The 26,390-nt window shown below is 27.2% G+C and overlaps 3 protein-coding genes across 7 annotated transcripts in view; 1 reads left to right on the plus strand and 2 right to left on the minus strand.

The window, feature by feature from the left end:
* Positions 1-5,585: 5,585 nt before the first annotated feature.
* LOC129963337 (mediator of RNA polymerase II transcription subunit 21-like) lies at positions 5,586-7,807 on the minus strand. The gene has a single exon (XM_056077654.1). It carries the CDS (start codon positions 7,528-7,530, stop codon positions 7,111-7,113), a length of 420 nt encoding a protein of 139 aa, XP_055933629.1. The 5' UTR covers positions 7,531-7,807; the 3' UTR covers positions 5,586-7,110.
* A 554-nt stretch (positions 7,808-8,361) lies between these two features.
* Positions 8,362-22,083, plus strand: LOC129962558 (cyclin-D1-binding protein 1 homolog). 2 transcript variants are annotated; one of them, XM_056076322.1, is made up of 9 exons: positions 8,362-8,587; positions 8,778-8,837; positions 11,225-11,386; positions 12,456-12,543; positions 18,885-18,952; positions 19,248-19,324; positions 19,624-19,944; positions 21,792-21,838; positions 21,914-22,083. In XM_056076322.1, the coding sequence occupies exons 1-9, from the start codon at positions 8,491-8,493 to the stop codon at positions 22,017-22,019; spliced, it is 1,026 nt and encodes a 341-aa protein (XP_055932297.1). In that variant the 5' UTR covers positions 8,362-8,490; the 3' UTR covers positions 22,020-22,083. The 2 variants fall into 2 exon arrangements, with proteins under 2 accessions (XP_055932297.1, XP_055932298.1); XM_056076323.1 differs by lacking the exons at positions 8,362-8,587; positions 8,778-8,837 and adding an exon at positions 10,292-10,420.
* Positions 22,084-22,367: 284 nt separating this feature from the next.
* The window catches only part of LOC129962557 (CD109 antigen-like), a 44,276-nt gene continuing 40,253 nt past the window's right edge, over positions 22,368-26,390 (minus strand). For all 4 annotated transcript variants that reach the window (XM_056076318.1, XM_056076317.1, XM_056076320.1 and 1 more), the window contains exons 30-35: positions 26,215-26,364; positions 26,071-26,133; positions 25,843-25,955; positions 25,424-25,604; positions 23,683-23,785; positions 22,368-23,192 (exon numbers count right to left, since the gene is read on the minus strand). In XM_056076318.1, coding sequence (XP_055932293.1) covers positions 22,972-23,192; positions 23,683-23,785; positions 25,424-25,604; positions 25,843-25,955; positions 26,071-26,133; positions 26,215-26,364 — 831 coding nt within the window. In that variant the 3' untranslated portion in view covers positions 22,368-22,971. The remainder of the gene's footprint in view (positions 23,193-23,682; positions 23,786-25,423; positions 25,605-25,842; positions 25,956-26,070; positions 26,134-26,214; positions 26,365-26,390) is intronic.

Below are 26,390 nucleotides of genomic sequence, written 5' to 3' on the forward strand. Positions count from 1 at the left end.
AAAAATTAAATTTTCCGAAATAATTAACAGCAAAAATAAACTCGCAATAGTAATATATGTTCGTGTGTGTACTTTTTTTTTTTCTTTACAAAAAATTTAGGCCCCAAATAGTTTCTTGCACCCAGGCCTTTTTATAGAGAAGGCCAGCCCTGATAATGAAGTAGAGCTTTTGAGATTTCTTTCGAAAACTGGGGATGCTGAGGAACAGCGACCGTTATATCTAGGAATCACGAAGTTTCATATGAAATAAAAATTGGTGAAATCGGATCAGTAGTTGGGGATGGAGAATTGGTTCTTTGGTTTTTTCCTATTTTAAATGTATAAGCAACAAAGAACAACGATTTTCTAGTTATGTAATTTATCAGATTAATGATTCTCTTGAAGCTATGTATGAGATATCAAAGAGTAGTCCTCATTTTTTTAACCGTTGAACACGATACTTATTTTGGAATTTTACTTTTTCAGCTTAAATATCAGCACAAAATGTTAATTCTTTGTACAAAGCGAAACAAAATCGATGCATCATAAATGAGATAATACTACAAATCTGAAGAAGAACTTGAATAAAAAACACTTTTCTTTATCGTATATTATACAAATTTCCATCTGATAAAAAATGTATTTTTACCAGAGATTCTTAAGTTTTGTTTTTTATCCACGATACTCTTTCCGCTAGTAAAATTATCTTTCCATAATTCCAAAGTGTGAAAATAAATATTAAAATGAGGCGTCGATTTACAATAGCTAAAGGATAGTTTAATTAAATGTGTAACGGTTACATAACTCTACTACCATCTCTTTCAAGAGATGTCATTATTTTATTAACATCAAGATATATTTCTCAAGATCCTTCTTGGGGATCATTATTAAATTGTATTCTAAGTGAGTGTCGTGTATTTTCGTGTTTGTTTTGTCTTGTGAAATGTGGAACTTAGAAAATAATTAAATAACTGTTCCTGAAACTCGTCTATTATTTTCATCTACCTCATAATGGAGTTATAAAGAGTCTCGTCCCTTTACAAATGCAATTATTTAGTCAAACTGAATGGAATATTTCTTATCAATATGATTTCTTGACTACTTTTACAAACAAATATTGAAGAATCTGAAGAGAGAGGCCAGTAAGCTTTTTCATTACATCATATGAGATTATTACTTACAGCTTAAGATGCATGCACATACATAAACAATTTTTTTTTCAGTATTTATATTACATAGTATTTCTATTGCGAATATTCTTTTTACCTTGACAAACTCAAAACCTACATTGATGGTTAATGCATCGGTAGATAAGATTCTTTCACGCATTTCTTACATAGATACTGTTACATATATGTAATGATGTCTCTTAATCCAATTTAAATCCTAATTAATTTCCTATTTTTATCTTAATTTAGTCCTTATTAACTTCATTCTAAAATGTTTCCTTATTTCCTGATCCAGTTCTCTCCCCCCCCCCTTTTATTTAATTAATTCTTCACGCGCTCTAGAAAACTGCTGATCTCAGCATTTTCTCAAGCTCCGCGTAAAGAGATAAAAATCCCCAAAACGTACAATATTATTTTTAAAGAGACATAAGATTCCCTATCCTAAGTCTATACAAGATTACAAGTCTAAAAGAAATAAATCCCTATCAAAATTTCTTAGTAAAATCACTGAAAGGAAAAAGTTGGTCTCTTTTGCACTTGTATCATAATGTAAATGGACGTCAGTTTTATCATCACTTCTTGTACATACTGTTCCCATAGTAAAACAAATCGAAGTTTAAAATTTTCAAAAGTTTCTTCTATTTGGCCATGCATCTGCTAAAATATGTTTACATATATATTTAAATTATATCTAACTGTATTACTTTTATGAAGATGAATATGCTTCCGGATTCTTAGAACTAATCTCCCTCTTTTTTTAATTCAGGAAGACGAACCATTTCAGGGAGATCTGTCTTAATTATATCCAAAAGAAGAAACGTCAAAGCTGATACATCAATATTGTACAAAATTTCCTAATTGGTAGCATTCAGACAATGATATTTTTAAAGATATAAACTTGAAATTTAGGCCAATATGGGGGAAAAAAGCAATAAGTTAGTGACAAGCAGTTGCAAGCTTAAATGAATGTAGATAATTCTTTCAAATCATGTTCTCTCTTAATGGCGAAGAAATAATCGAATATGCAAGAAGAAGAAAAAAAGAAAAAAAAAAAAAAAAAAAAAACCTGAAAAGAAAATGAGTGGGTTTTGTTAGGCTTTTGATCTCAAAAATGAGGTGTTTTTTTAATATATTATATTATATTTGTAAATTTTTATTGTGTATTTTAGTTCCAACTTCAACGATCAGTTTGTCGGAGCACTCGTCCTTAGAGCAAAGGACTATCTCTTTCATGGCACTGACTGTATGTTAATATTGACTTTTAGCAGAATGACATGAGAAAGGTAGAGTCTTGAGAAAGTTTGTGAAAATTTTGTCTTATAAGTAGCCCCATATATTACTGACGTCATCTCCTAATGACGTCAGAAGACGGTCTGCCAGCCACATGGTAATAAACTAGTATACATCAGTATGTGTGAGCGTTATTATTGTTCAGAACATTTAATTCTTGATCAGATTGGCGGACCCTCAATCACGGGGCATAGCATCCCCCCTAGGTGGCAGGCCCTGTGAACGCTTTTCGATTGCTATTTAATGGCGGTATTTATAGGCGCAAAATATAACCAACATATTTCGGATACCACAATTACTATTGTAAAAAATAATAAAACATAAATGAGCATATATTTATTCAATCACTCGTAAAAGTATCTTATCCAGTAGACCATTTTTGGTTACTTAGGATGTGAATTCGAAGTTTTAATCAGTACATAATTTCTGTAATTCAAGCTCTTAATTAAACACAAAGATCTTTTTGACATAGATGTTTTCATCTATTATTTCATTTACGAAATTCTTGTAATCATATTTATATCATTATAGCTTCCTGCATTTCAAACGTTCTTTTAAATAAATTACATAAATTCCTTTTTACGAAGACTGGGCTGGATTAAGTTCTCCATTGCCACTAGGCAAGGATTATATAATAATAAATTTCAGAAGTATATATTGTTTCCAAAGCAATACACAATTTTTATTAATTTTAATTTAATCGCCATGATAGCTTTGAGCAGCAAATATTATTTCAAAAAAATTAACTGCTAACCAGTTTCAACATAATTAGCTTCAATAAATTTAAAGTAATTTTAGACATAGTAAAAAATTCTACAATTTAAAAAAAATATATTGTCAATATTCTAATGCAAATTTTACCAGGACTATTGAACGGTCAGCTAACTGCAAAAAATTGGGCCACATTAATCTGCAAGTGAATCAAAAAATATTTTAAAAAATCTCAATGATAATGTTTTAAAATTTTAATATGAATAAGTTCAAGAAAATCTCATGCTAGCCAACCATATTACGATTTTAAACTTTGATTTTTTCTGCTTCGTTTGCAAGAAGCTAGAAACATTTTTGAATCTATATTTTTAAACAGGGTGAGCACTATTTTATCAGATCTAAATATGAACCATCTAGAATTATCTCCATATGCATTTAACAGTTTTCCTCCATGGAGAATCCAAACCTTTTATTTTCTTAAACATTTTGAAAACTTTAGCAAATCGGACACAGCAGATATTGTTTATCAATTATTCCTTGAACACAGGTCTCATTATCAATCTTTCATTCCTGTTTACACTGACGGATTTAAGACCCGTGCCTCATTTGCTGTGGTTTTTCCAGATAAAATGTCATGTTTTCAACTTCCTTCAGGTTGTTTCGTTTTTATTGCTGAGATCACTGCAGTTTTGCATGCTTAATTAGAAATTTTAAATAGACGTAATGGAAGCTATATTATTTACATTGATTCTTTTAAGTGTTTTACAGTCTTTAAAATCGCTTGAAAGTCATGCTCATCCAAATATTTTAGACTTATTTTATAAGGTTATTTCTCGAGGCTTTACAGTTTTATTCTGCTGGATACCATCCAATGTGGTAATGAGCAGACTGATAAGAATGCCAAATCCGCAATTCCTTTTTTAGAAACACCCATACCTGCATGCGTTTTGAAGAAACAGGTAAAAAGCTGTCTTTGCATAAACTGGCAATCTCAGAGGGATTCGGAAATTCTAAACAAACTTCATACTTGCAAGCCTACCATAGAAAACTGGCCTTCTTTGAATCATCCAAAACATGACACAGTTTTAACTCGTCTGAGAAATGATCACACTAGATTTACACATAGACATCTGTTATTAAAAGATTAATTGCCGATATGTCCACATTGTGAAATAACAGTTTATCATATCCCATGCCCATATTTTAATGCTTAACGCTTGTTTTACTTCAAAACAACAGCAGTGACTTTGCCATTGTTGCTTAGCAAAGATCCACATGAGAACTTTTTTTTCTTTTTAAAATCTATAGGTTTTTATTCCTTAATTTGAACTCACTATTATGGCTTCGTTAGGACTTTTTGTAATTTATCATCGTTTTACCAATGTTTATTTTTGTATCGCTTTTATAGAAACTGTTTTTATTAAATTTTGAATTAGAAATAAACTTTTTGGCACAGTATAACCTTCATATTAGTTCTTGTGCCATAAAACTTCAAACCAACAAATAAAAGCACAAAACGACCCTAAAAATATAGATAAAAGAAGTATCTAAAAAATTGTTTGTCTATTTCATAATTCAGTTCTACAAACAGATCTGTAGAACAGAATCTTGCAATAACCAATAACAACAAAAAAGTTTTTTCACTTCTTAATAAACTGGCAATAACTAACTTCCCCCAAAAAAGTTTTCTCTTATCTAGCAATGACTAACAAGTTTTTTTTTTCACTTCTTAATCATGAAATTTAAAAAATTCTATTTAAATCCAATATGATTTGTATAAGACGGTGCAAGATTTCAAAACTTAATGTAATTCCTCCATTTCTATATCAAATGTTTAATGAATGTTCTTTTATTATTTTGAATTATTAAATTGTTTTCTTGTGTTGAATTTCATTAAATATCAAGCAGAGATTTCATTATAACATTTATTAATTACAATTACAAGAATAGGTAAATCAAGAGCAATAAGTTTCAATTACATAAGATTTCAGTTATATAATATATAATTTACACATAACATTTAGAACATTTACATATTTTTCATGCAGTAAAATTCAATTCTACACACAAAATGATTCTTTAAGTTGGTATTATAATGGACAATGGGAAAAGGAACAAATTATTTTTCATTTAAAATATCATGAATGCAAAAAATAAAAAAAAAGATTATATTTTTAACTATTTCTTCAAAAGATATTAAAAAATATTCTTGGTTATTTATATCAATTCAACCAATTAATAATCAAATTAATTTAAACCTTTGCTTATCTAAGTATACTGAAAACACTAAGATTATAATAAGTACAAAATTCAATATTTTTTAGAAAAATGAATCAAAAATTGGTAAAAAAAACCCATTAAAAACTTTTATAAATATGTTTTTAAAAAATATTTTTTAAATATAGTAAAATATTAAAAAAAAAGCTTATTTTTGAATTTTTTCCATTATTCGAAACTCAAAATATCAAAATGACAATATTATGACTTAAAAATCTAGCTAATGATTGGAATATGACACATGGACTTTTTTTAAAAGCTTGGAAATGGGTAGATATTAATTTCCATGACAAAATAAAAAAGAAACAATGGAATGAAATAGGTTTAGAAACAGAAGTGAAATGCAGCTGTCCTATAAATAGGATGATGAAAGTTAATTAAGCATTACAATCATTAAAATAAAATACAATTTCACATAGAGCTAGGGCTGTTCACTGGTAGAGCTAATAAACTATTCCAAGAAGCTTCATAGAAGAGATAAGTGAATTGTCGTATAAAAAAAGGTTGAAATCTGAAGATAAAAACAACTTTACAAATGCATTATTCAAGCTTTAGAAAATTACAAAAAATTTTCATTCTTAAGTGCAAATACATTTTAGATAGCAAAATTGATCAATAATGCACCAACAACTTTGTTAAATATTTTTATAAGCACACTTTCATAAGAGTATAAGCTAGGAACATTTTGAAAAGTTCTTCTGGTCCGGAAATATAAATTTTGAATCAAACATGAATTTCATGTTTTAAGAACATTTATATGAAAAATTTACCATACATACATTTTCCTTTTTAATATAAATATTATATGAAATGAGATATATGATTTTAATTTCAGAAAAAAATCTGTTTAATCTGTTATAATTGACAATAAAGTATTAAAAATATAACTCAATAAAATATAAATTAAAAATATAACTCAATAAAAACTCAAAAAAAAAAGTACTTTCCATAGCTTTTATTCATTCATATATATACATACACAAACTAAAAGAGTAATTAAAATTTAAATACAAAAAGTTTTTATTTTAAAAATTAGTCTGAGCACTTTAGATAAGTTTACTGACTTTTCCTTCTTCAACTCCATCACTACATGCATATACATTTATGAAATTAAAATACAATACAAATAATTTATCTTCATTTATAATAAAAGCAAATTTATGTGGTTAAGTCTGGATAATAGATAGTTAATAAATTTGGCATATACATACCTTTTAAAAGATGGAAATTTCAAGAAGTGTTTACACAAAATCTTTATTAGTTAATAGATTAATTAATAACACATTTGGATATTTGTAATAACTTTGACATAGTTATTCAGATTAAAGGGAATTTTATAACATCTTCAGTTTCTAAAAAATTCCATTTAATTAATACTGGTACCAGCTTTGTGCAAGTCTCTGTTTTCTCCTTTTCCTCTCTGTTTCTTTCAAAAAATTGGGGGGGGGGACTAATTGCCAAATGTGAATAATGATAAAAGATTGAGGCATACAAATGATATTGTTCATTCATCATTGAGTTTAAAGGATGCAATTTATGCAAAATTAAAAATATATATGTATAATAGAAGTGAGCAAAATAACCCTTATACCAATAAAAAAAAAGTTATTACATTTTCCTTATTGAGAAACTTGATAGAAAATCGAAAGCTGTCCCCTCAACTTCTTAAAGCAGAAGAACCACATCATTTCTCTGGAAAATTACTAATTTTTTGCATTTCTTGCTCCGACTGCGCTATATCGCTCAAAACTTTACGTATTTGCTCGAGTAAACACTCTCCTTTGACAACAAGCTCTTCCAAAGCCCGAGCAGCTTCTATATTCTCAGCATTCAAGTTTTTAATACTGGCTTCTTGAAGTTCAGGATAAGATTCTTCACTCGGTAAACTATCAATTAAAACATCAATATCTTTGGCAGTTTTACAAATTAAATTAGCAAAAATTTGGCAATAATCTTCAGGCGGTGGTGGTGGTTTAGGGCCAACTCGATCGAATTCAGGAAATATGCTAGGTGTTGCACATTGCTGCAATACTCCAATGCTGTTGCAAATATTTTCTGCTTGAGCATTCACAGCATCTTGCAGTTGAGTTAAGCGATCAGCCATATCTGATAAGATGTCAAAAAATTAATTTACTTTTTCACCTGTCTAAATATAATTGACAAGACAAACTTCTTAGTTGCAAATTATTTACTGTTCTTTGTTATCATGGAGTAGCTTCTTGAATTTTCTTTAAATGCAAACAGAAAACATATTTAGAAAATCTCATGTAGAATGTAACATTTCAAATTAAAATTGCACCATACTGCAAAGCCGGTGAAAGAACGCGTCAAACTTGTTTACTAACCAAACTTGAAATTGAATTCAGTTCCGTTTTCAGAGCATAAACTATGATGCCATTTAGTTTGCAGAGAATTGTTTAAATGTACTACTGCTGACTTACAAATGCGGTAATAGGTAATATATTAAAATTCTGCTTTATAAATAAATTTATATAATTTTTTTTGCATAACAGCTCAATATTTAAATTCTGTCTCTACAATGCTCTCCTTAATTCATGAAATTAGTCCATAGGTACCATTTGTAGTTCTAAAGGTGAAAAGCCATGCAGATTAACATGCAATTGATAAAAAAGTCGTCCAGTTTTTCGTAATGAATTTAATTTCATCTTCATTTGATACAAAAATCTCAAGCTGCTTATATCTGAAATCTCAGATTACGCATAAGTATTAACATGGAAAAGTTTTGTAAAAAATGTTTTTAGGAAGAATTGTATTTGGAATGTCTATTAACATCTTAACTTAATTTTAACTCTAAAACAAAAAGAAAGACACAGCAAACTTTTAAAAGCATTACGAAATAAAAATGCTGGATTTAAAACTGTTTTAACCAAAATACTACATTAGCAAAGCCCGCACAGCAAACTTTTACGATCAAAATATAATTTTTTTGTGGATGGACAATGTGCTTTCACGGGCAACTTATTTTGTGTGTTTTTGCAAAAAGTTTTGCACTTGATCGATTTTTGAATTTTTTTTCTCAATAACTTTTATTAAATTAAATATCATGGCTAGTGCTAATGCTAGTGCTAGTGCTAATACAAATATTCATATTTTAGAAAGATTTGAAAATACCCTCGATTTTGCTCGACAACAGTTATTAGGTGGACTTTTTTCAAAAATCAATTGTTATATTAATTTCTCTCTAAAGTGCGAAATATATTTTAAAATACATTAATTTCTAATTTTTTAAAATTTCCTGCTTACCCGTTTTTTTTTACTTCAAATAAGTTTTCCTTTTTGCATAATTTGAATCTATGTATGTTAATATAATTTGCTACTTTTTGCTTGTAGAAGATCCCCCGGAGCGAGAAAGCCAGAATATTGACCTAAACAGCTTCTGGACTAATTTTAGTGAGCAATATTTTATTTTCACATATATTTTCATCAATATAAGTATGTAGAAGCCTTTTGTGCTTGGAAGGTACTGTAGTACAAATATGCTGTGCACTATTCACAATATAGTATAGCATAATATTGTAGATCTTATTCCCATAGTGTAGTTTTTTTCTTTTCTTTCTTTCATTTTTTTGTTTTTTGTTAATCGAATCAATAAATGGATCTTACTTTTTAATTTTATTTTTTTACTTTTCTATGAAATATTTTGTTTGTGATTTTAATTTAAAGTTCTCATAATTTGATTATTCAGTTACGTATTCATAATTTTTATTTATTTTTTATTATGATCTATTTTATATATTATTTATTTTAATAATGTACTATTTTGTGACTGTATTGTTGAAAAACTTTACTATGAATGATTAGCTTTATAAGATTTCATTTTCAGTTCATAGATGTGATCATTTATAATCAAAGAGTTTTAATAAAGGATTATTAACCTTAAAACTTTATATCAAATTTCATGTTACATTCATATGTATATATTCATAATCTTTATCTCTGTGAGTTAGAAAAGTTTATTTTGTGGGATAGAAATTATGAAATCTGTTGAAAGCATTATGATTTTCTTCTGTGTGAAAATATTAGTAGGGATAAGTTTACATTTTAATAAATCTCATTTTCAGTATACTATATTTATGTTTTGAAGTTACATTGATACATTTTTAGGTATCTTTTTTAAAATGGAATAAAGACTGTTACATGCAAAGCTATATAATCAGAGTTTCAATAATCCTTTTAAACTCATTGAATTTTATTTTCTTGTATTCAAATTTATGATCTACTTTGAAGTGCTTGATTTTTTTTTGTTGGATCCTTGAAAAGTCTTTAAAAAATATGAGATATATGCATCTATTGTTTTTTGAAAGAAAAGAAAAAGACTATTTGTTACTTTGTTTTGCATTAAGGATTCCACTAACGGCGGCAGGGGAGTGGTGATGCTGCCTGTCATCAGTTTACAAAAGGGGAGAAAATAAATTCTACCATACTTACCAAGGAATCTTAACAAACCTAGTAACCAGAAATAATATTATGTTATTCATTATACCTTTGCAGTGCTTAAGTGTAGAACTGAAATTGTTTTGGAAGTGCCTAGAAATTTATTATTCATATTATTTTTATAAAGAGATATCAAGAAATATTCCCAGCCAGCAAGATAGCCTTAAAATTCTCCTGTGGACTAACAAAATACTTTTATTTAAGATAATTTAATGCTGCTTTATATATGAGAGTGTTTTGTTTAAATTTCTAGCTGATATTAATTGTATTAGATTTAAGAAATATTTTATCGGATTCAATATATTGTTCATTCTCAAAATTATTTTTTTTTTTTTACTTATTAATTGATTAAATACCCTTCCCCCTAAAAAAAGAGATAAACGTTGGAACAATTCATTTATTTAGTGTGTATTATTTTTTAAAGATTCATGGGTAGAAAGGAATAATCAGTAATTTGCAGGGTGTGGATAAATTCCCCAGAATTTTGACAGAACTGTATGGTTAGAGAATGTAGCTGCTGCTGTGTGAGTAGCAAAAAGGTGGGTTGATATGTATTGTTCTATGCTGGAAGAGGCAATTTCCTACACAAAAATTTTAGTTATATGAATTTGTTATAAAGTATAGCAAAGATCTGAAACTACATATGAAACTGATGATTTTCTTGTCATTCACTAAAACTATCCTATCAGAGAGACTGTATAATTTAGACACTTTTGATGCAGAAAATTTTTATTCTTTATATGACTTTCATTGAGTTTATTGGCAATTATGCCCCATACATTTTTTGTGGGAAAAAAAAAAAGACTTTATGTAGCATATGCAGAAAGATATTAATGTTTACTATTTCAGAAGTCCATTAGAGATATTCGACTTCTCTTATTAGTGCTCTTTATTACTATTGTTTTGGCATCAAGTAATTAAATTATAAAGTCTTATTTTCCAAAATTTTTAAAGATATGTAAATTTATTTGATTTAAAAAATTTTTCATGCTAAAAGAAATATTTTTCTTATATGATTATAATTGTTTATTTAATACTGAATTGCAGTAATTTTTATTATTTAATATGATATAATATTTGCATTGAGAACTAGATCAAAAAGCATGATTTATTCAGCCTAAAGAAAAGAAAGATTTATATTTTGATATCAAATTGAGTTCGGTATTTAATTTAAATAAGTTTTAGGGGAGAGGAAGCACATGATTTTTGTAAATACTTGCATTTTGCAATATACTTTATTGGAGGCTTTAAAGTGAATGAGGATTTGAAAACAAATTTATATTACTGTAGATATTCTTTTGTGCCTCTGAATAAAAATAATGAATTCTCTTTTCATTTTTTAGCTGGAGCTACAAAACTTGTTTCTCATGAAGCTACTAAATTTTGTATGGCTTTTGATAGTGATGCCATTATATCTAGTGAAGCATGTCAATCTCTTGTAGATAAAATAGAAAAATCATGTTTAGCTCTTTTAGCAGTGTTTATGAAGCTTTCTAAAACAAAAGGTAAGATTTAAATGTATATTTTTTCTCTCAAATAAATAAATTTAAAAATGTGTAAATTTAAATCCTTTATTTTCCTTAAAATATTTTGCTTTTTTAACATAAAAAAAAACAGTGGAAAGTAAAACGCTTAAGTCTATTAATCTATAATTTTATTTTAGCTGAATAAACATAATATTTTTATTCTAAATTAGCTCTTTTGTATTGTTAATTCTGTTTTTTGCTTAATGTGTGTAGATTTTTTTTTTTTTTAACATAAGAGACATTATTTTGAAATGTTTTTCTATTTTTCCTGCTTCTGTTCTTAACTTTTTGATAAGATAGATTATTTTTTACTGATTTGGGCACATTTTACAATATATAGGTTATTAAAATTTCACTGTTTTTGTTTTGCTATGTACCAACTAGAAACTCTAATTTCCAACAGCAAGAAATAAATAAGTAGACTCTGTTGTTAAAAAAACCCCCTCTTTTTAGTGTGTGAGAATATTATCTCTATTAATAATAAAGGAGAATGTGTGTATGAGTCTTGTTCTATAGGACAGACTATTAGATCTATCAAATTTGGCATAAATATATTTTAGAAAGTAGAAATGTAAACTTTGTAACAATTTTTTTTTTTTTTGTAGAAATTGTATTTAAAAAATTAAGTAGAATTTTGATGTCTTTTAACAAAAGCTTCTGAACTATTTCTAGCTGGACCAGTTGATTCCTAAAATCGGTATACTAAAGTTTAAAAAAAAAAATACTTTCCTATTTGAAATAAATTTATCTATTCAAGCTTCACTTATGTTTTTTGCATGCTCCTATCTGTTTTACAAGCTTTACTTTTTTGCTATAAAAATGTGATTTTTATGATTTCATTGTCAGGGTTGAAGCCACAATAAAAATTTCCAATATTTTGGTTTATCAGTATTTGAATTTTATGTAATATAACTTTTATGAACTATGTTTATTTAATGATAATTTATTTAAACAAACAATTTTCTTAAAATTAGATAGTTAAAATTTTTAATATACAGTTTTTTTTTTCTAAATTGAGTTAATTTTTTTGCTATTTTGATTATTATAGGCCTGTCATTTTACAAAGATATTCATACCTATACTCTAAATATTATACAAGGAATGAAAAATTTATGCACAGCTATAAGAAATCAAAGGTAAGTTATAATTAGATATGTATTTAGATATTTTATTTTTAGCTTCAAAGTGTCATAAAAATTTTTTAATTTTGTAATCATAAATTTTTAGTTTTTGCATTGCAAAATTTAATAAATTTTCATGCCATCTTTTTAAAAATTATTTAACTTATTTTATAAAATTTCATCTTTAGATTATGTTTTAAATAAATATCTTGTTATTATGTTATGTATGTATCTTATAATTATGGTTTAAATATGAGCTATCATTTAGGATTATTTTCATCTTTATCATGTTGTTGTTTTTAAATTTCTTTTTAGTTAACAAAGTGAAATTCATTATTAATGATAAGTGTTTTCAGATAATCAAATAAAGGATAAAATTATAGGGCTTTTAACATTTGAATTTAAAATTTAAGAACTCTTTAATATTATAGCTTTGATTTTTATTATTATCTTTTGTTCTTTTTAATTCTTCATTTTCTTATAAATTTGAATTCCTGTATTTTCACATGTGTTTATTAATAAATTAGTTTGATTGTTAAATTTTGGATACTTTAAAATTTTTTCTTTTTTTTTCCATTTTAAAATTTTTCCTTTTTTCTTAGCATTAGTATGGTCATCCCATTCCCTAATACGTAAGAATCTGATTTACTTTCAGATTTTCTCTCTTTCTTTGAGTTTCTGCTTTTCCTTTTTGTTTTGTTTTTAATAACAAGTGAACAAGTTATCTGTGAAAAGATTCATCGTTCTGTTTAATTCTTGTTTCTTATTCATACTCAAAATCTCTAAATATTGCCTGTGTGTGGTGAAATTTATCCTCCCCTCTCCAGAAATGTTCCAATTATTATAACCTGTTTTTATGTGAAGTATTGTGCACCAGTTGATTAAAATTACATTATGTCCAGAATTTAATTTCTGCAATTCAAAATATATCTGCATTAGTATCACTGATGATACTTTTATTTGCAGTGTTATGTGTAGCATAATTCTTACAGATGCTCACTCTCTTCTTTAAAGAATGAATAATAAAACAATTTTATCCTCCTGTATCTATCAAGTTCACTGAATTAAATTACAAAAATGTAATGCAAGGGAGACATGGGGTAAAACTTATTTCAACTAATAAATAAAGAAATTTTTCTTGCACCAAGTTCTATTGATTGAATGTTACATTTTAGGGCAACTAAAGTAGATTTAATCAAGGGAAAATTAGTAGTTTTATATGGTTAGTGGTTGTTTTAAATTTGAATTTTGGTATTTCACTGTATCTTTGTTGAGTTCTGGCTCTTCCTAAATTTTCAGTTTTAATTTATTTTTTGTGATTCTGGTTTTTTTACTCTTGGTGTTTCTATCTAAGTTATATGTATTTTTTTTCCTTCCAAAACCTCAATTTGTTGTATTTTTCCTCATGGGGGCTTAATTTTTGCCGGATTGTCCCTTGAAGGGGTGGGGGGTGGGAAATATCTGGTTTGAATTTCTGGCATTTTTTAAAAATGGGTTTATTCTTCATGCCATATTTATTTTTTTCATTAAACTTTTCCTTTTTTGTGTGCCTTTTATTCCTTTTTTTATACACAATTTTTTTCTAGAAATAAGCTGTATATAATTTGTTTTTAAATGCTGTAGCATTTGCATACTCTAATTGCAATTTTAAAAAAATAATTTTGGTTACTTAATAGCTTTGTTCCTTTTTAAAAATATTTTTAAAAAATTATTTTTGAATTTTTATATCAGTTTAAAGATAATTTCACTAAAAATGCAATGCAAGAAGGTTGGTTCATTTTTTAAAAAAAAGTTATAGTCAAATAAATAACCGAAAAGAAAGAAGCAAGTCTTGCTGAAGTTTATATGATGTAATCTTTCTTCATTTGAATTGAGCCAATGAATATGAATGTTTACACAATCAATAAGGTAAAAAAAGACAATGTCAGTATCTTGGAATAATTTAAAACAACAATAAAAGTCTTATGATTTTTCTTAAAAATAAATAAAACAAATCACTGTTTGGAAATATTTGTGATTAGTAAATATGTGCACTTGCTGCAAGATTCAGCTGTTAAAGAACCACATGTCTATATATCATAACTATAGTGGTCTGGTTCTTTGTTTCTTACCAATGGGTTTAAATAAAAATGATTTGGATTTGGTGTATTTACAGTTTTCATAATCCAGTTTCAGGCTTTTATATTTTGGTGGACTATTTATGCCTAAAATTTGATTTGGATCAAACAATCAATATTCATATGACAAAAACCTTCTGTACTAAAGCATAACAGTACTAGAATAATAATTATTTCCCTGTTTTTCATTGGAATTTTTTTGCATCTTTATAGATTTAAGATCATATTTAGGTTTAAAAAATGCTAATTATATGCCTTGGTTAAAAAGAGAGAGAGAGAAGAAGAAAAGATTCTGTTTGTTACAAGAAATCACAAAATTTCGTTCCAGCATTTAAAACTGCAGTTTGTTCTTTTTAAGTAAAGTAGAAGATTAGGCTAGTACTTTACTAGTTATATTGTTATATTTTTAATGTTTTGTTACTATTCAACTTAGCAAATATATATATATATATATATATATATATATATATATATATATATTATTAACAACTTTTATCTGACTTTCTAAACCAAACTGCAAAAAACATAAATTTACTATAACACTGTGAAAATCAGAAAACAAGTTTGTATTATTTTAAATACAATATGGCCACAGTATCAACAATCCAATTAAACTATATGATTTATTTTATTTGCATAAATTTCATTTATTAATTTTTTTATTAGTTTTATAAGAATAGTAATGTATGTTTGTATCCTTAATATTTGAAGCATTTAAATTAATGAATGACCTGTTTTTTTTTTTTTTTTTTTTTTGCTTATTTCCTTTGTGAATAAGTTATTTGTAACAATAAAATGAATACAATATTTAAGGCTAGCAATATTATTCTGGCAATATTACTACTAATTTCAGTTTTACTCAAATCTTTTTTCCTTTGTTAAGTTATATTTTTTTCTGAAATTAATTCAATTTTGGTTTTATTTAATTTGAAAGTGATATTAGACCATTGGTGCAAAATTTTAATTATATTTTGATCATCCTTTAGGAATACCTTAATGGCTTGAAATACACTGCACATCACTTAAAGAATGTTCTTTGTCTTATAATCATTTGACCATTCTCTTGGCTCTTGCTATGAAAATTATAAATGGTGTTCTTTAGGGATCAAATTTTATTGAGAAAAAAAAATGATTTCAAACTTACAAAGTTTTAATTTTAAATGCGTTTTGTATGCAGGATATTAATGCCATATGATGTTTATTACAACGATAAATAGCTGTCAATGCATAATTTCTTTGCTGCTTGAACTCGAATCTTTCTTGTCTTATTATGCATAATAGAATTTGAGTTGTATTAACAAATGACCTACACCCATGATCCTTGAATTGAAACCACATATTTTCATACCATCTGTTTGAGTTGCTTTGATTCAATGATTTAAATACCTTCTGTTCCAATAATTTATAAATCTCATTTCATTAAATGTCAAAACTGATTGATGACCTATTGCAAGTGTCATAAAATTCACTCCAGTGAGAACATGGACATTTTTCCCCCTTAAATTTGAATCTCCCTGGGCTCGGTGATGAATTTCAAGCTTCAGAAAACATTTGTATTATTTCCATTTTTTTTTTTAATTAGACGAATAATTGTGAACCATTATTTTAATTTCAATTTAAAAGAGGACTCATGATAAAGGATAGCTAGCCAGCTCACTTTTCAGGAAAGAAAAATACATGTTTGTGCCTTAAGCACATGTTTGCGTCTAAGATCATAACCAATAAAACGCTCATTGCATATATTACAGAGTACTTAAGAAGTAAAAGAATTTCTGAAAAATTAAAAAAAAAAAATGGGGAATGATTTATGTCATTTTATGACATAAAGAAATAACCAGCTTCTGAATTCATAGCACCTAATATTTTGAACCTTGCCATTTGAAGGTAGGATTTATATACCTTTTTGTTAGATTGTATATATATAACTAAATTCAGTGGCATGATAGCCTATGTGGGCCAGGGCCTACAGTGCCCATATCTAGTTTCTTGATTGATAGCCCTGGGATGGCAGGCATATGTCCTGGTTAGATGATCAGCGTAACGTGAACCCCCAGTGTTTAGTTCCCAAGCATGCTTGGTCCTCAGTTTATCGACCCACTGAAGGAATGAAAGGCTGAGTCGACCTTGCTCAGCCCAATATATATGTTACCGTTAAAGTATGAAATCCGTTATTTTATAGAATACCTAGTTATTCCATGAAATAACTGATCGTGTCCGTTAAAATGTAAAACTCTCTTGTATTTCATGGTTTAACTAATTTCATAGAATAACGATCTGCAGCCCGTTAAAGTGTAAAATAATCTATCATATATCTCGCACGACGAATACATTTACCTTCCAGCCCTACTGCATTTATGAATTACAGCTCAAAGTTTAGGTACTGGTCAGGGATTTAAAAAATGTTCGTGTAAAACCCAGTATGTCAATAAAAAATGTTTTTGTTTTAGAAATAATGTTCTTTGTAATTCCAAGTGTCATTTTAGTAATCCTTGTTGTAACAAATGATTTTATGGTACGTTTCCATAAATACCATTTATACGCTGCATGAATTAAATAAATTGCTTCTTTTTCATTTTAATTGTCTATCATTAGTTTAATTTCATTTGAGATAAATTGTTTATTTTACACTTTAATTGTCTCTCATTAGTTAATTTATAGAATACCTATTTCATAGAATAACTAGTTAAAGTGTCAAATTAATAACATATTGCACACTTTAACGGACACGATCAGTTATTTCATGGAATAACTAGGTATTCTATGAAATAACTGCATTATATACTTTAACGGTAACATATATACTTTTCTGCTTCAAGTGGGCATTTATTAACTTGTCATGGGGCACTGACTTGCACCCACTGTGCAGAAATTAGACTTGAAATACTGATAGTACATGTAAAGTGAAATATGTTAACTGTGGGGAAGGGGGGGGAGCATTTTATTTTTTAAAAATTGTTTGCACTTGAAATAGGAAAAAGAAATAATTCTCTCTCTCTCTCTCTCTCTCTCTATATATATATATATATATATATATATGGCAAGAGAGAGAGAGTGAGAGAACTTGTAAAATTTCAATTTCTGCACCTGAAAATTGTTATGCTTCTGCATTATAAAGAAAATTAGCTGTTATTGCATTCAGAAATTTTTGCTTGTTTTAAAACAGTGTAATAACAACTCTTCCCATAGCTGATTTTTGATTGTAAATAACAGTAAAAATTTAATTCAATCTAGTGACTGTTTCTATGAAGTAACCTCTGTTTAATCTACAATCCTCATTTCACAATCCTTATCCTTTTGAGACTATGATAAGAGAGAGGGGGAAAACAAAAAAGATTTCTGAATCAATATAATCCAAAAATAGAAAATGACAATGAAGACCTTATAAGTGTACAAACAAAGTTAAGAACTATTTCAAGTGTATGAGTTTTAAACTCTGCATCAGTGCAGTTTCTGAATCTTTCCTTTCTTCTTAAGACAGTAAATATTAATATGATTATCAGTGTTATGATTCTATTGTAATACTGTCTGTAAAAAATACATTGAAATACTCTATTTGAAATCCATTTCTGTTGATTATTTCTCCGCCAGGAATATTGATAAAGAAACTAAATCTCCAGAAATTGAAAATAGAATAGGTCATAATCAACATGAAATAATAAAAAACCCACCACTTACTGTTAAACAGCATCCATAAACCTTTATCATCTCGTCTATATAGGGAAAGTTTAAAACAAAGATTGAAAAAGAATCCCATTTGACAAGTGGGTTTAATTTTTTTTTGTTTTTTTTTTTGTAATAAGATATTTAATAATTCTATGCATGAGATATTTAAAATGACTAACCATTATATGTTCGCAATGATAATATTATCCTGTCCTATGATATTGGAATTATTTTAGTTTTAATCTATCTTGCCAGCCATGAATCTTTTAATTCGTGAACTGCTTTGTGAATGATACTTTTTTTATTTTGACATGTGTTTAACAAATATATGAAAAGTTTTAAATAATATCCTAACTCTGCTGTATGTTTTATGGAGCATAGTTTGCCATATTTTGCTGTTCAAAAACATCATTAAACTCCAATACTTACTTGCCTTTTTAAAAATCTCTTGTTGAAATTCATTTATACTGATTGGTAAGAAATTTCAGCTCATGTGAAAAGCATTTTTAAATTAAATCATGAAATAGTTGAATTAATTTGGCACAAGATTATATTTTGTTTGAAAATTTTTTGCAGCTCTACACGATTACAGATTGTTGGGGAAATTTGGGAAAAATGTCAAGCTGTTGATCAACTTCCAAAAGGTAACATAGTTTGAACTAGCCTATAGTTCCTAAATCATTGAACATTTTTTGAATTGATTTAAACTGAATACTGTCCTAAAGAATGAGAGTCTAAAATTATTGTAGAACATTTATCATGGAACTAAAATTTTTTTATTTATATTCCTACAGTTCATCATACACATTTTGTAAATTGCTATTTGATTCATTAATTTCTATTATACATGATGCTGCTAAATGCTTAATAATATGTTTTGATTTTAATATATTCCAATACATATTATTAATTTGTATTCTTACTTTTCTTTATTTCTAGATAATAGAGATGCAGTGTTAATTATTTTCCAAGAACAACATGATATGGTTCAAGATGCTATACAAGAATTAATGGATGTAAGATTCTGCGTTCAATTGTAAAATAAATCTCAAGATACTAATTCTTTTATCATTACTTAATATGAGTCCTTTATGATTACTTATATAAAGAAAGTTGCTTTTAATTTAATAATCTTTGAATTTAACAATTGCAATATTATATATATATATATAATGTAGGGCAAACAAAATGTGTTTTTTTATAATATATTTAGATAGATAAGATTCAAATAATTTCAATATGACTTTAAAAAATAAAATTTTTTGAATTAATAGATTTATGTCAAAATTTGGTACCATTTTAAATATATTTTCAGAGCTTAGAAAATGAGGATGAAAATCCAGTATTTGAATTATCTTTCGCAACACCATTAAATGGACTTCAAATACCTCCTGTGCAAACATGGACAAGTTCTGATCGAAATGTTCTCTTACCTTCTTCAGGACTGCTCAAAGCTTTAAAGGCTTGCATTAAAAAAACCATGCAAGCTATTACAGAAAGAGGAGATGGATTAAATGAAGGTCCAATAAATGAATTAGATGCCATTGTTGAAATAATCAAACCTAGCAGTTCTATAGCAGATGATTTTGTATTATCTCTATATCCACCTATGAATCATACTGCAGTTCGAGAACAGGTAATCAGTATTGTCATTATAGTTGCTGATATTTTGATTCAAAGATTTTCAGAATAGAAAAGATCAGGTTCATAGTGATGTGAAGTACTTAGTACAACATTAAATAATGGGATTGTCTAGTTTAGAAAAAAAGTTAATGTTAAAAAATTCTTATTATGTTATTAGTGTTAAATGTTAAGGTAAGGAAATCCACATTATGAAAATACCCAACTTTGGGAATAATTATAATAAATTGAAAGCAACAACAAACAAACTAAACATTGATAATCAAAATTAATTAATAGTTTTTTAATACTTTTTTTGTAGGCAAAATGAATTCCATAATTGTAAACATCGTAAAAAAATAACGATGCTTTACTAATGAAAAGTAGTACACAGAGTTTCTGTTTTTCTATTCCTATTTGGATCAATATTTTAATATTTTATTAATAATAGAAAAGTATATATTTTATTTACTATATGAAAATTTTTCGTGATTTATTATATCTAATGTATTCTCAGGATAATGTAAGGTGTGCTGAAATGAAAAGGAAACTGATTTTATGTAAAAAAAATTTTAATAACATTAGTTACACTGCTCCATATGAACTAGAATTATAATAAATAATCATTATTGACATTGCAACACTGATCAAGAAGGGTGGATGGTTCATTGTAGAAACTCTTGAGTTGCTCATGGGTTTATATGCTTGGGTCCTCATTGTGCACTAACTTTGTCATAATCAAGGTTTTGGTAGATTGTGTATTGCACAGTTTCTTTGTTTATCAACAGTTTTGTATGTAATGATCCAATGAATCTACCATATGAGTTCCTCCTGAGCCAAAATTGTGGCACCTTTGTTCAAAATGTGTATTTGTTGAGGGCATAACAAGCCCTGGATATTTATACATCCTGTTTCATAATGTAATAAATTAGTGAAGCATGCTCGACTTCTGTATGAAGAAATTGGATAATTGCTCTTTGTTTTGATTTAGACGAAGCCGTCATGCAATGAACTGTGAAAACGACTCACCAGAAATGAGGATATTGATGAAAAGTGGTTAACTCAGCGTCGTTTATCAGCAGATACTCGCTGGGAACCGATACAAAGGCATTATAGTTAAAACTTGCTTTTCATTTGGGCTCACCTTATACTTGAGATTTCTAGTATTACCTTGAAGATACAATATATTTACAATATTTGTGAATAATTTTGAATGGTGTTACTAATATATTTTGTGTATGTAATGAAGAAATTCTATTGTGTTGAGCACATTTTAAAGGAGTTGGTAGACGTTTAAATCTAGGAAACAGATCATATATTATTGAAAACAATTAATGGTTATATTAAATTCATTGATGATAATTCAATCCAAGTCACCATTGAATTCTTATGTGCAAAATGGTGCAAATTTTGAGAAAATGTCAAATAGCAAAAAGAAAGAAACTCGAATGTAATCATGGTTTTCAAAATAGGAAAATATCTGAATTTTTTCCAGACATGTATTTCTATAGGATTTACATATTAATCACTTTGAAGATAATTCACTGTTTAATGTCAGACAATTAAAATTACATAAACCATTTTCTGAGAGGTAAAGGTACATATGATTTATTAGCAGAAATAAAACAAAAAGAAAACATTTTTTATAGTTGTGTAGTTTTATAACTGGAACTTATAAATTAATCACATGTGTGATTTCAGCATAGAATCACACAGACAATTTTGGGAGCATTCTTCTAGAATTATTCTGACTGCTTTGAAATTTGTAGAAACAAGTTAAAAAAAAAAAGCATTTCTAACAAGAACTGATGCTGATACTTTCTTACTATGGTTCTCAACTAATTCTCTTCTCCCATCTTGCAGGCAACATTAGTAAGAAACAAATGCAAAGAAATAGTATGTTGTGCAAAGTAAGTAAATATTTACATTGTATTATTTTTAACTTTTAAATGTGAATGTTTTAGTGAATTTGAAATCATTTGCAGAACCTCCCATTTTTGTATGGAGTCGGATGAAAGATGGATTGACTTTTTAGAGAAAGCTGCCGATCACAATTGGGTTAGAATTCATGATATGGTATTAGCTGATTAACTATTATAATTTTTGTATATATTATGTATATTAAAAAAAGCCAATGAATACATAGGTTTCAAAATATTGTGCCTTTATTGTTTCAGTAATTGTAATATGCAATAGCTACAGGAAATGTTACCCTTAAATAATTTGGATAAAAAAGCATGCAACTTCTTTTTTGTCTATTATGTTAACTGTAGTTCCAATTTTAACCAATCATGACACAAATTTTAGTAGGTATAAAACTTTATTATAATTCTCAAAACTGAAAAAAATTTGAAACAAATACATGTTTTTTTTAGACTAAGAAATCAATATTTTTTTCATTTAAAATGTAAAACTTTATTAAAAGAATAAAAGCACAACATACATATTAATACATAAAAGCTATGTTTACAATGAACTAAAAAATTAGTGGCTATTTACAATGCAATGAACAAGTATTAAAATGCAATAATATTTGATTAATTGAAAAAAAAATCCCTCACCTTGACTTCATAGCTATTTTAATGGATAGTTTTACAAGCATGCTTATAATAAATCAAAATCATTGAAATGGTATTACATGTTTAAAAATTATTACTTGAAGCAAAAGATAGAAGATAGCTAGAAGTGAACAACAAAAGCTTTGCAATGTTAACAGAGATGAATCTATTCCTACGTATTTTAACTGTATGTTTAGCAAGAGCCATAACTGCATACATGTATCTTTTTCATTCTCCTATGAATAAGCAGGTTGACATAACGAGTTCAATTTTACTTTATTTATGATAAAAACAAACAGCATCTTGTCGCAAAGATTGTGATTAATGAAAATGATTATTTATTAAGAAGCTCATAGAGAATATCATCTCCTTTGGCTCTTCATTTTTGAAAGACCATTTATCATGAAGTGACAATTCTGACTCCAAACTTTTTGCTAAATCCACTCCATTTTATGAATAATAAATAAAGACTGGAAACCATAACATTATTGCTGCCAAAGAACTTTTAACACAGAAAACCATGGTAAAGTTAAAAATAAAATGAAAGACAATAGATAATTAGGAATATTTGCAATTCCAACACTGCCCAATGGTGATTCTTCACTTGATGTTTCTTCTCTGTAACAACCTTCTCCACAGTCATCATCATCACAGATGTCACATAGAACAGTTTTATGTGGACGATAAAACATTCTTGCACTTTTAGCTAAAAATAAAAATAAAAGATTCATTCTTCAAACTAATCCTCTCTCCCCACATCTGAATTAAATTTTAACTGGAAGTTGAGTTGATTTTTTCACCTCAAAGTAATGAAGTAATATTTAATTAAACAAACTTATGGGACTAGTTCATGAATGTTATTATAAATTTTTAAAATTTGATTAAATTTATTAAAAAAAATTCATATGTTAAATTGAAACAATTAAAAAATATCTTCCATTATGCTAATTTAAAACTATTAGTTAGTAAAATGTATCAATTTCGGCTGCTTGTAAAATTGTCTCTTCAACTTTTAGCATATAAATGTAAATTAGTGCTTAAAGAAAGACAACAGAAATTTATTTGAATTTAAAATTGTGTGTATATTTTAATGTTATAATATACATTGATAAGTTGATATATTAATAAGTTGAACCATTGAATGAAAAGGAATTTTTTTACTCCTTTTCTGAAGTAAAATAAGAATACTTGCATACCTTGGCTATAAAAGTCATAAACTTTTACTGGGACTCTTCGCTGCCGTGCTACTTTATGAATACGGTGAGCGGGTACTGTAACACAGGATTCTTCTTGATCCAACTATAAAAAGTCAGGAAAAATAAAAGTAGGAGGTTAGTAGTACATCTTTACTTATAATAAAGATGAATGTGTGCATGTTGGTGCTCTACAGGCCAAACTTTTTGATGTAGAACTACTAAAAGGCATATCTATACTTTGGAGGGTAAAAATGTGCACCTCCGAATGATTGTTTAGAATTTAATTAATTAAATTAAGCAAAATTTTGGGGCATTTCTGCATTAATTTTCAAAAATATTGCAGCATAAAACTCATCTTAAAGTTCAAAGAATAATCTTTTTAATGATATCAAAGATTTATTATAAATAGAAACTTAATTTTTGGGTTAAAGCTTTCAATCATATTTTGTACAAAATGAAAAAAAAAAAAAAAAAAAAAAAAAAAAAAAACCCTATTTCAATGCATTATGCATGCAAAAGGAAAATTAGTTTTTATTAGCGCGTTGCCATCATATGGGCAAAAACTCAAATTGAAAGATTAAGTTAACTCTTACTGCACACTAAACATCCCAAGCATTACACTCTAGGAAAGTATAATGCTTGGGATGTGTTAGTATGGAATGGAATAAATATAAGATGCAATCATTTCTAAAAAAAAAAGTGAATAAGAATTTTTAATGATGTTTTAAAATAGTTATATTATCAATACATTAATTCATTTTTATTTAAGGCATACATAGCTTAATATCTGCAGGGTATCCAATCTAATTCTTAAACCTTTATTAATTGGCATTTGTATCTAATAAAAAATGGTCTAAATAAAATACATATATTTGATGTGGTTTTAATCAATAAATGATCTGATGAATTATGAATTTAAAACTTCTACACAGATCCTCCTGTGAATCATATTTAATAAAATATTCTTGAGGTACTAATATTTTAAATTAAAAAAAAAGTTCCACTGTTTTCCAATGAAAACTATTTGAAAATCTAAATGTATATTCTGTAAAAATGTGCAAATTTAGACCCCAATATTGAACTTCTTCAAGAGAATGCTCCTACCAGGGTTTGAATTTCTACCAAGACTGTCTAAAATAATGATATTCAATACTTTATAACCCAGTCAGACTTCACTACAGAAAATTAAAACATTAGACTGTCAAAATTTTACTGTATAAAATTTGGACTTCATATTTGTTTTTGGAAGTACATTTATTGATTGAATTTAATAAAAAATATTATTTACTGGATTTTATGACGAGTCAGAGAAATATTGCATAAATTATTAAAAAACATATATTTACAAAAAATTAAAGAGTTTTAATATTTATTGAAGTTTTATCTCTTCCGTTTCAAATTTAAAACTCATGGCAAATTAGAGAGATATATAATACAATGAATAAAATATCATAAGGCTAATCTAATGATATGTTATGTGACTATCGAAATTTGATGATGATGCTATGAAAAGACCAAGGTACATAAATATCTGATTGAAAATTTTATAGAGTATTACTCCTGGTGAACTAATAGGTCGCTAGGTCTAAATGAATTGAATATTAAGAAATAAAAATTATCAAAAATTTTACCAAGTTATTTTAAAACTATTAAAATGTTTTGATTTGATATCTTTGAAATTCAAAGAAATAAGCACACACAAAGTTTACAATTAAAAAGCATTTCAATGAAATAAACTAACCCTGTCAAAGTATATAACCACATTAGTATCTTGCAGTTGTGTTTCAACTCGTTTCACTTTATTAATTTGAAGAATACTAGGTAATGCATCAACATCTGCAACATAACCAGAAGGAAGTCCAACTTCCATGACTGCCATGTTACTAGTATCATTCCTTGGTTCTCGTTGAATATTAGAAGAACTGTAAGAATAAGAAAAAAACTAATTAGTAATTACTAGAAAATTCCGAAATAATAATAAAAGAGATAAAAAGTTCAATTTATTCTAAAACTTTATATTTAAAACATTTTAATTTCACTTAAGAATTAATATGAGAATAGCAAGTTGAGTTTAATTATCAATACTTCTTCAATAAGATCAATTCACTTCAATATTATTTAAATTAAAGCTTTTCTTTCTTTGAAAGGACAGTTACTTACTGAGTGCAAATACTAAGTTGTAAATAGCTAGCAGTAGATGTTTTATCCAGTAGAGCATTCAGGAAAAATTGCGGGGCTTCACCAGACACAGCAAGATTAAAGGACCGGGAAATCTAAACATATAAATAAATAAAAACATGAATGGTTTAAAAAAATATTATATAGGTTAGCAAGTAAAATATTAATCATCTTGGAATTACATATAGAAATTAAAATAATAATAACAACCTGCACTATTCCAATACCAGTTCCTGTTACTTCAACTTCCACATATGGAACATCTGGCGAGATCTGAAGTTAAAATTTAAAATTCATCATATATGCATTCATGAAACATTACAAAGGTACTAAAAATTATAATAAGTTACTAACTTCAATTTCCTCCATGTTCAGAGATTTTCCATATGTCACTTGCATTGTTTTCTGACCATTTGGATAAGAGAATTTAATGTCTAAACTTGAAAATGTTGGGGTAATAAAAAGTGAATGTTCACTTATAGCATGTAATGCTACAACTGTATCCTAAAACAAAATGTGATATAATTTAA

Source organism: Argiope bruennichi, chromosome 3, assembly GCF_947563725.1.
Source record: "Argiope bruennichi chromosome 3, qqArgBrue1.1, whole genome shotgun sequence".
In the NCBI taxonomy this organism is placed as follows: Eukaryota; Metazoa; Arthropoda; class Arachnida; order Araneae; family Araneidae; genus Argiope; species Argiope bruennichi.

Excerpts from the sequence above, each read along its gene's own strand:
- LOC129963337 (XM_056077654.1), bottom strand. The coding sequence starts at position 7,530 with ATGGCTGATCGCTTAACTCAACTGCAAGATGCTGTGAATGCTCAAGCA.
- LOC129962558 (XM_056076322.1), top strand. The coding sequence starts at position 8,491 with ATGGCTAGTGCTAATGCTAGTGCTAGTGCTAATACAAATATTCATATT. Across the intron at positions 12,544-18,884 it reads ACAGCTATAAGAAATCAAAG|CTCTACACGATTACAGATTG; the intron begins GTAAGTTATAAT and ends AATTTTTTGCAG. Across the intron at positions 18,953-19,247 it reads TGTTGATCAACTTCCAAAAG|ATAATAGAGATGCAGTGTTA; the intron begins GTAACATAGTTT and ends CTTTATTTCTAG.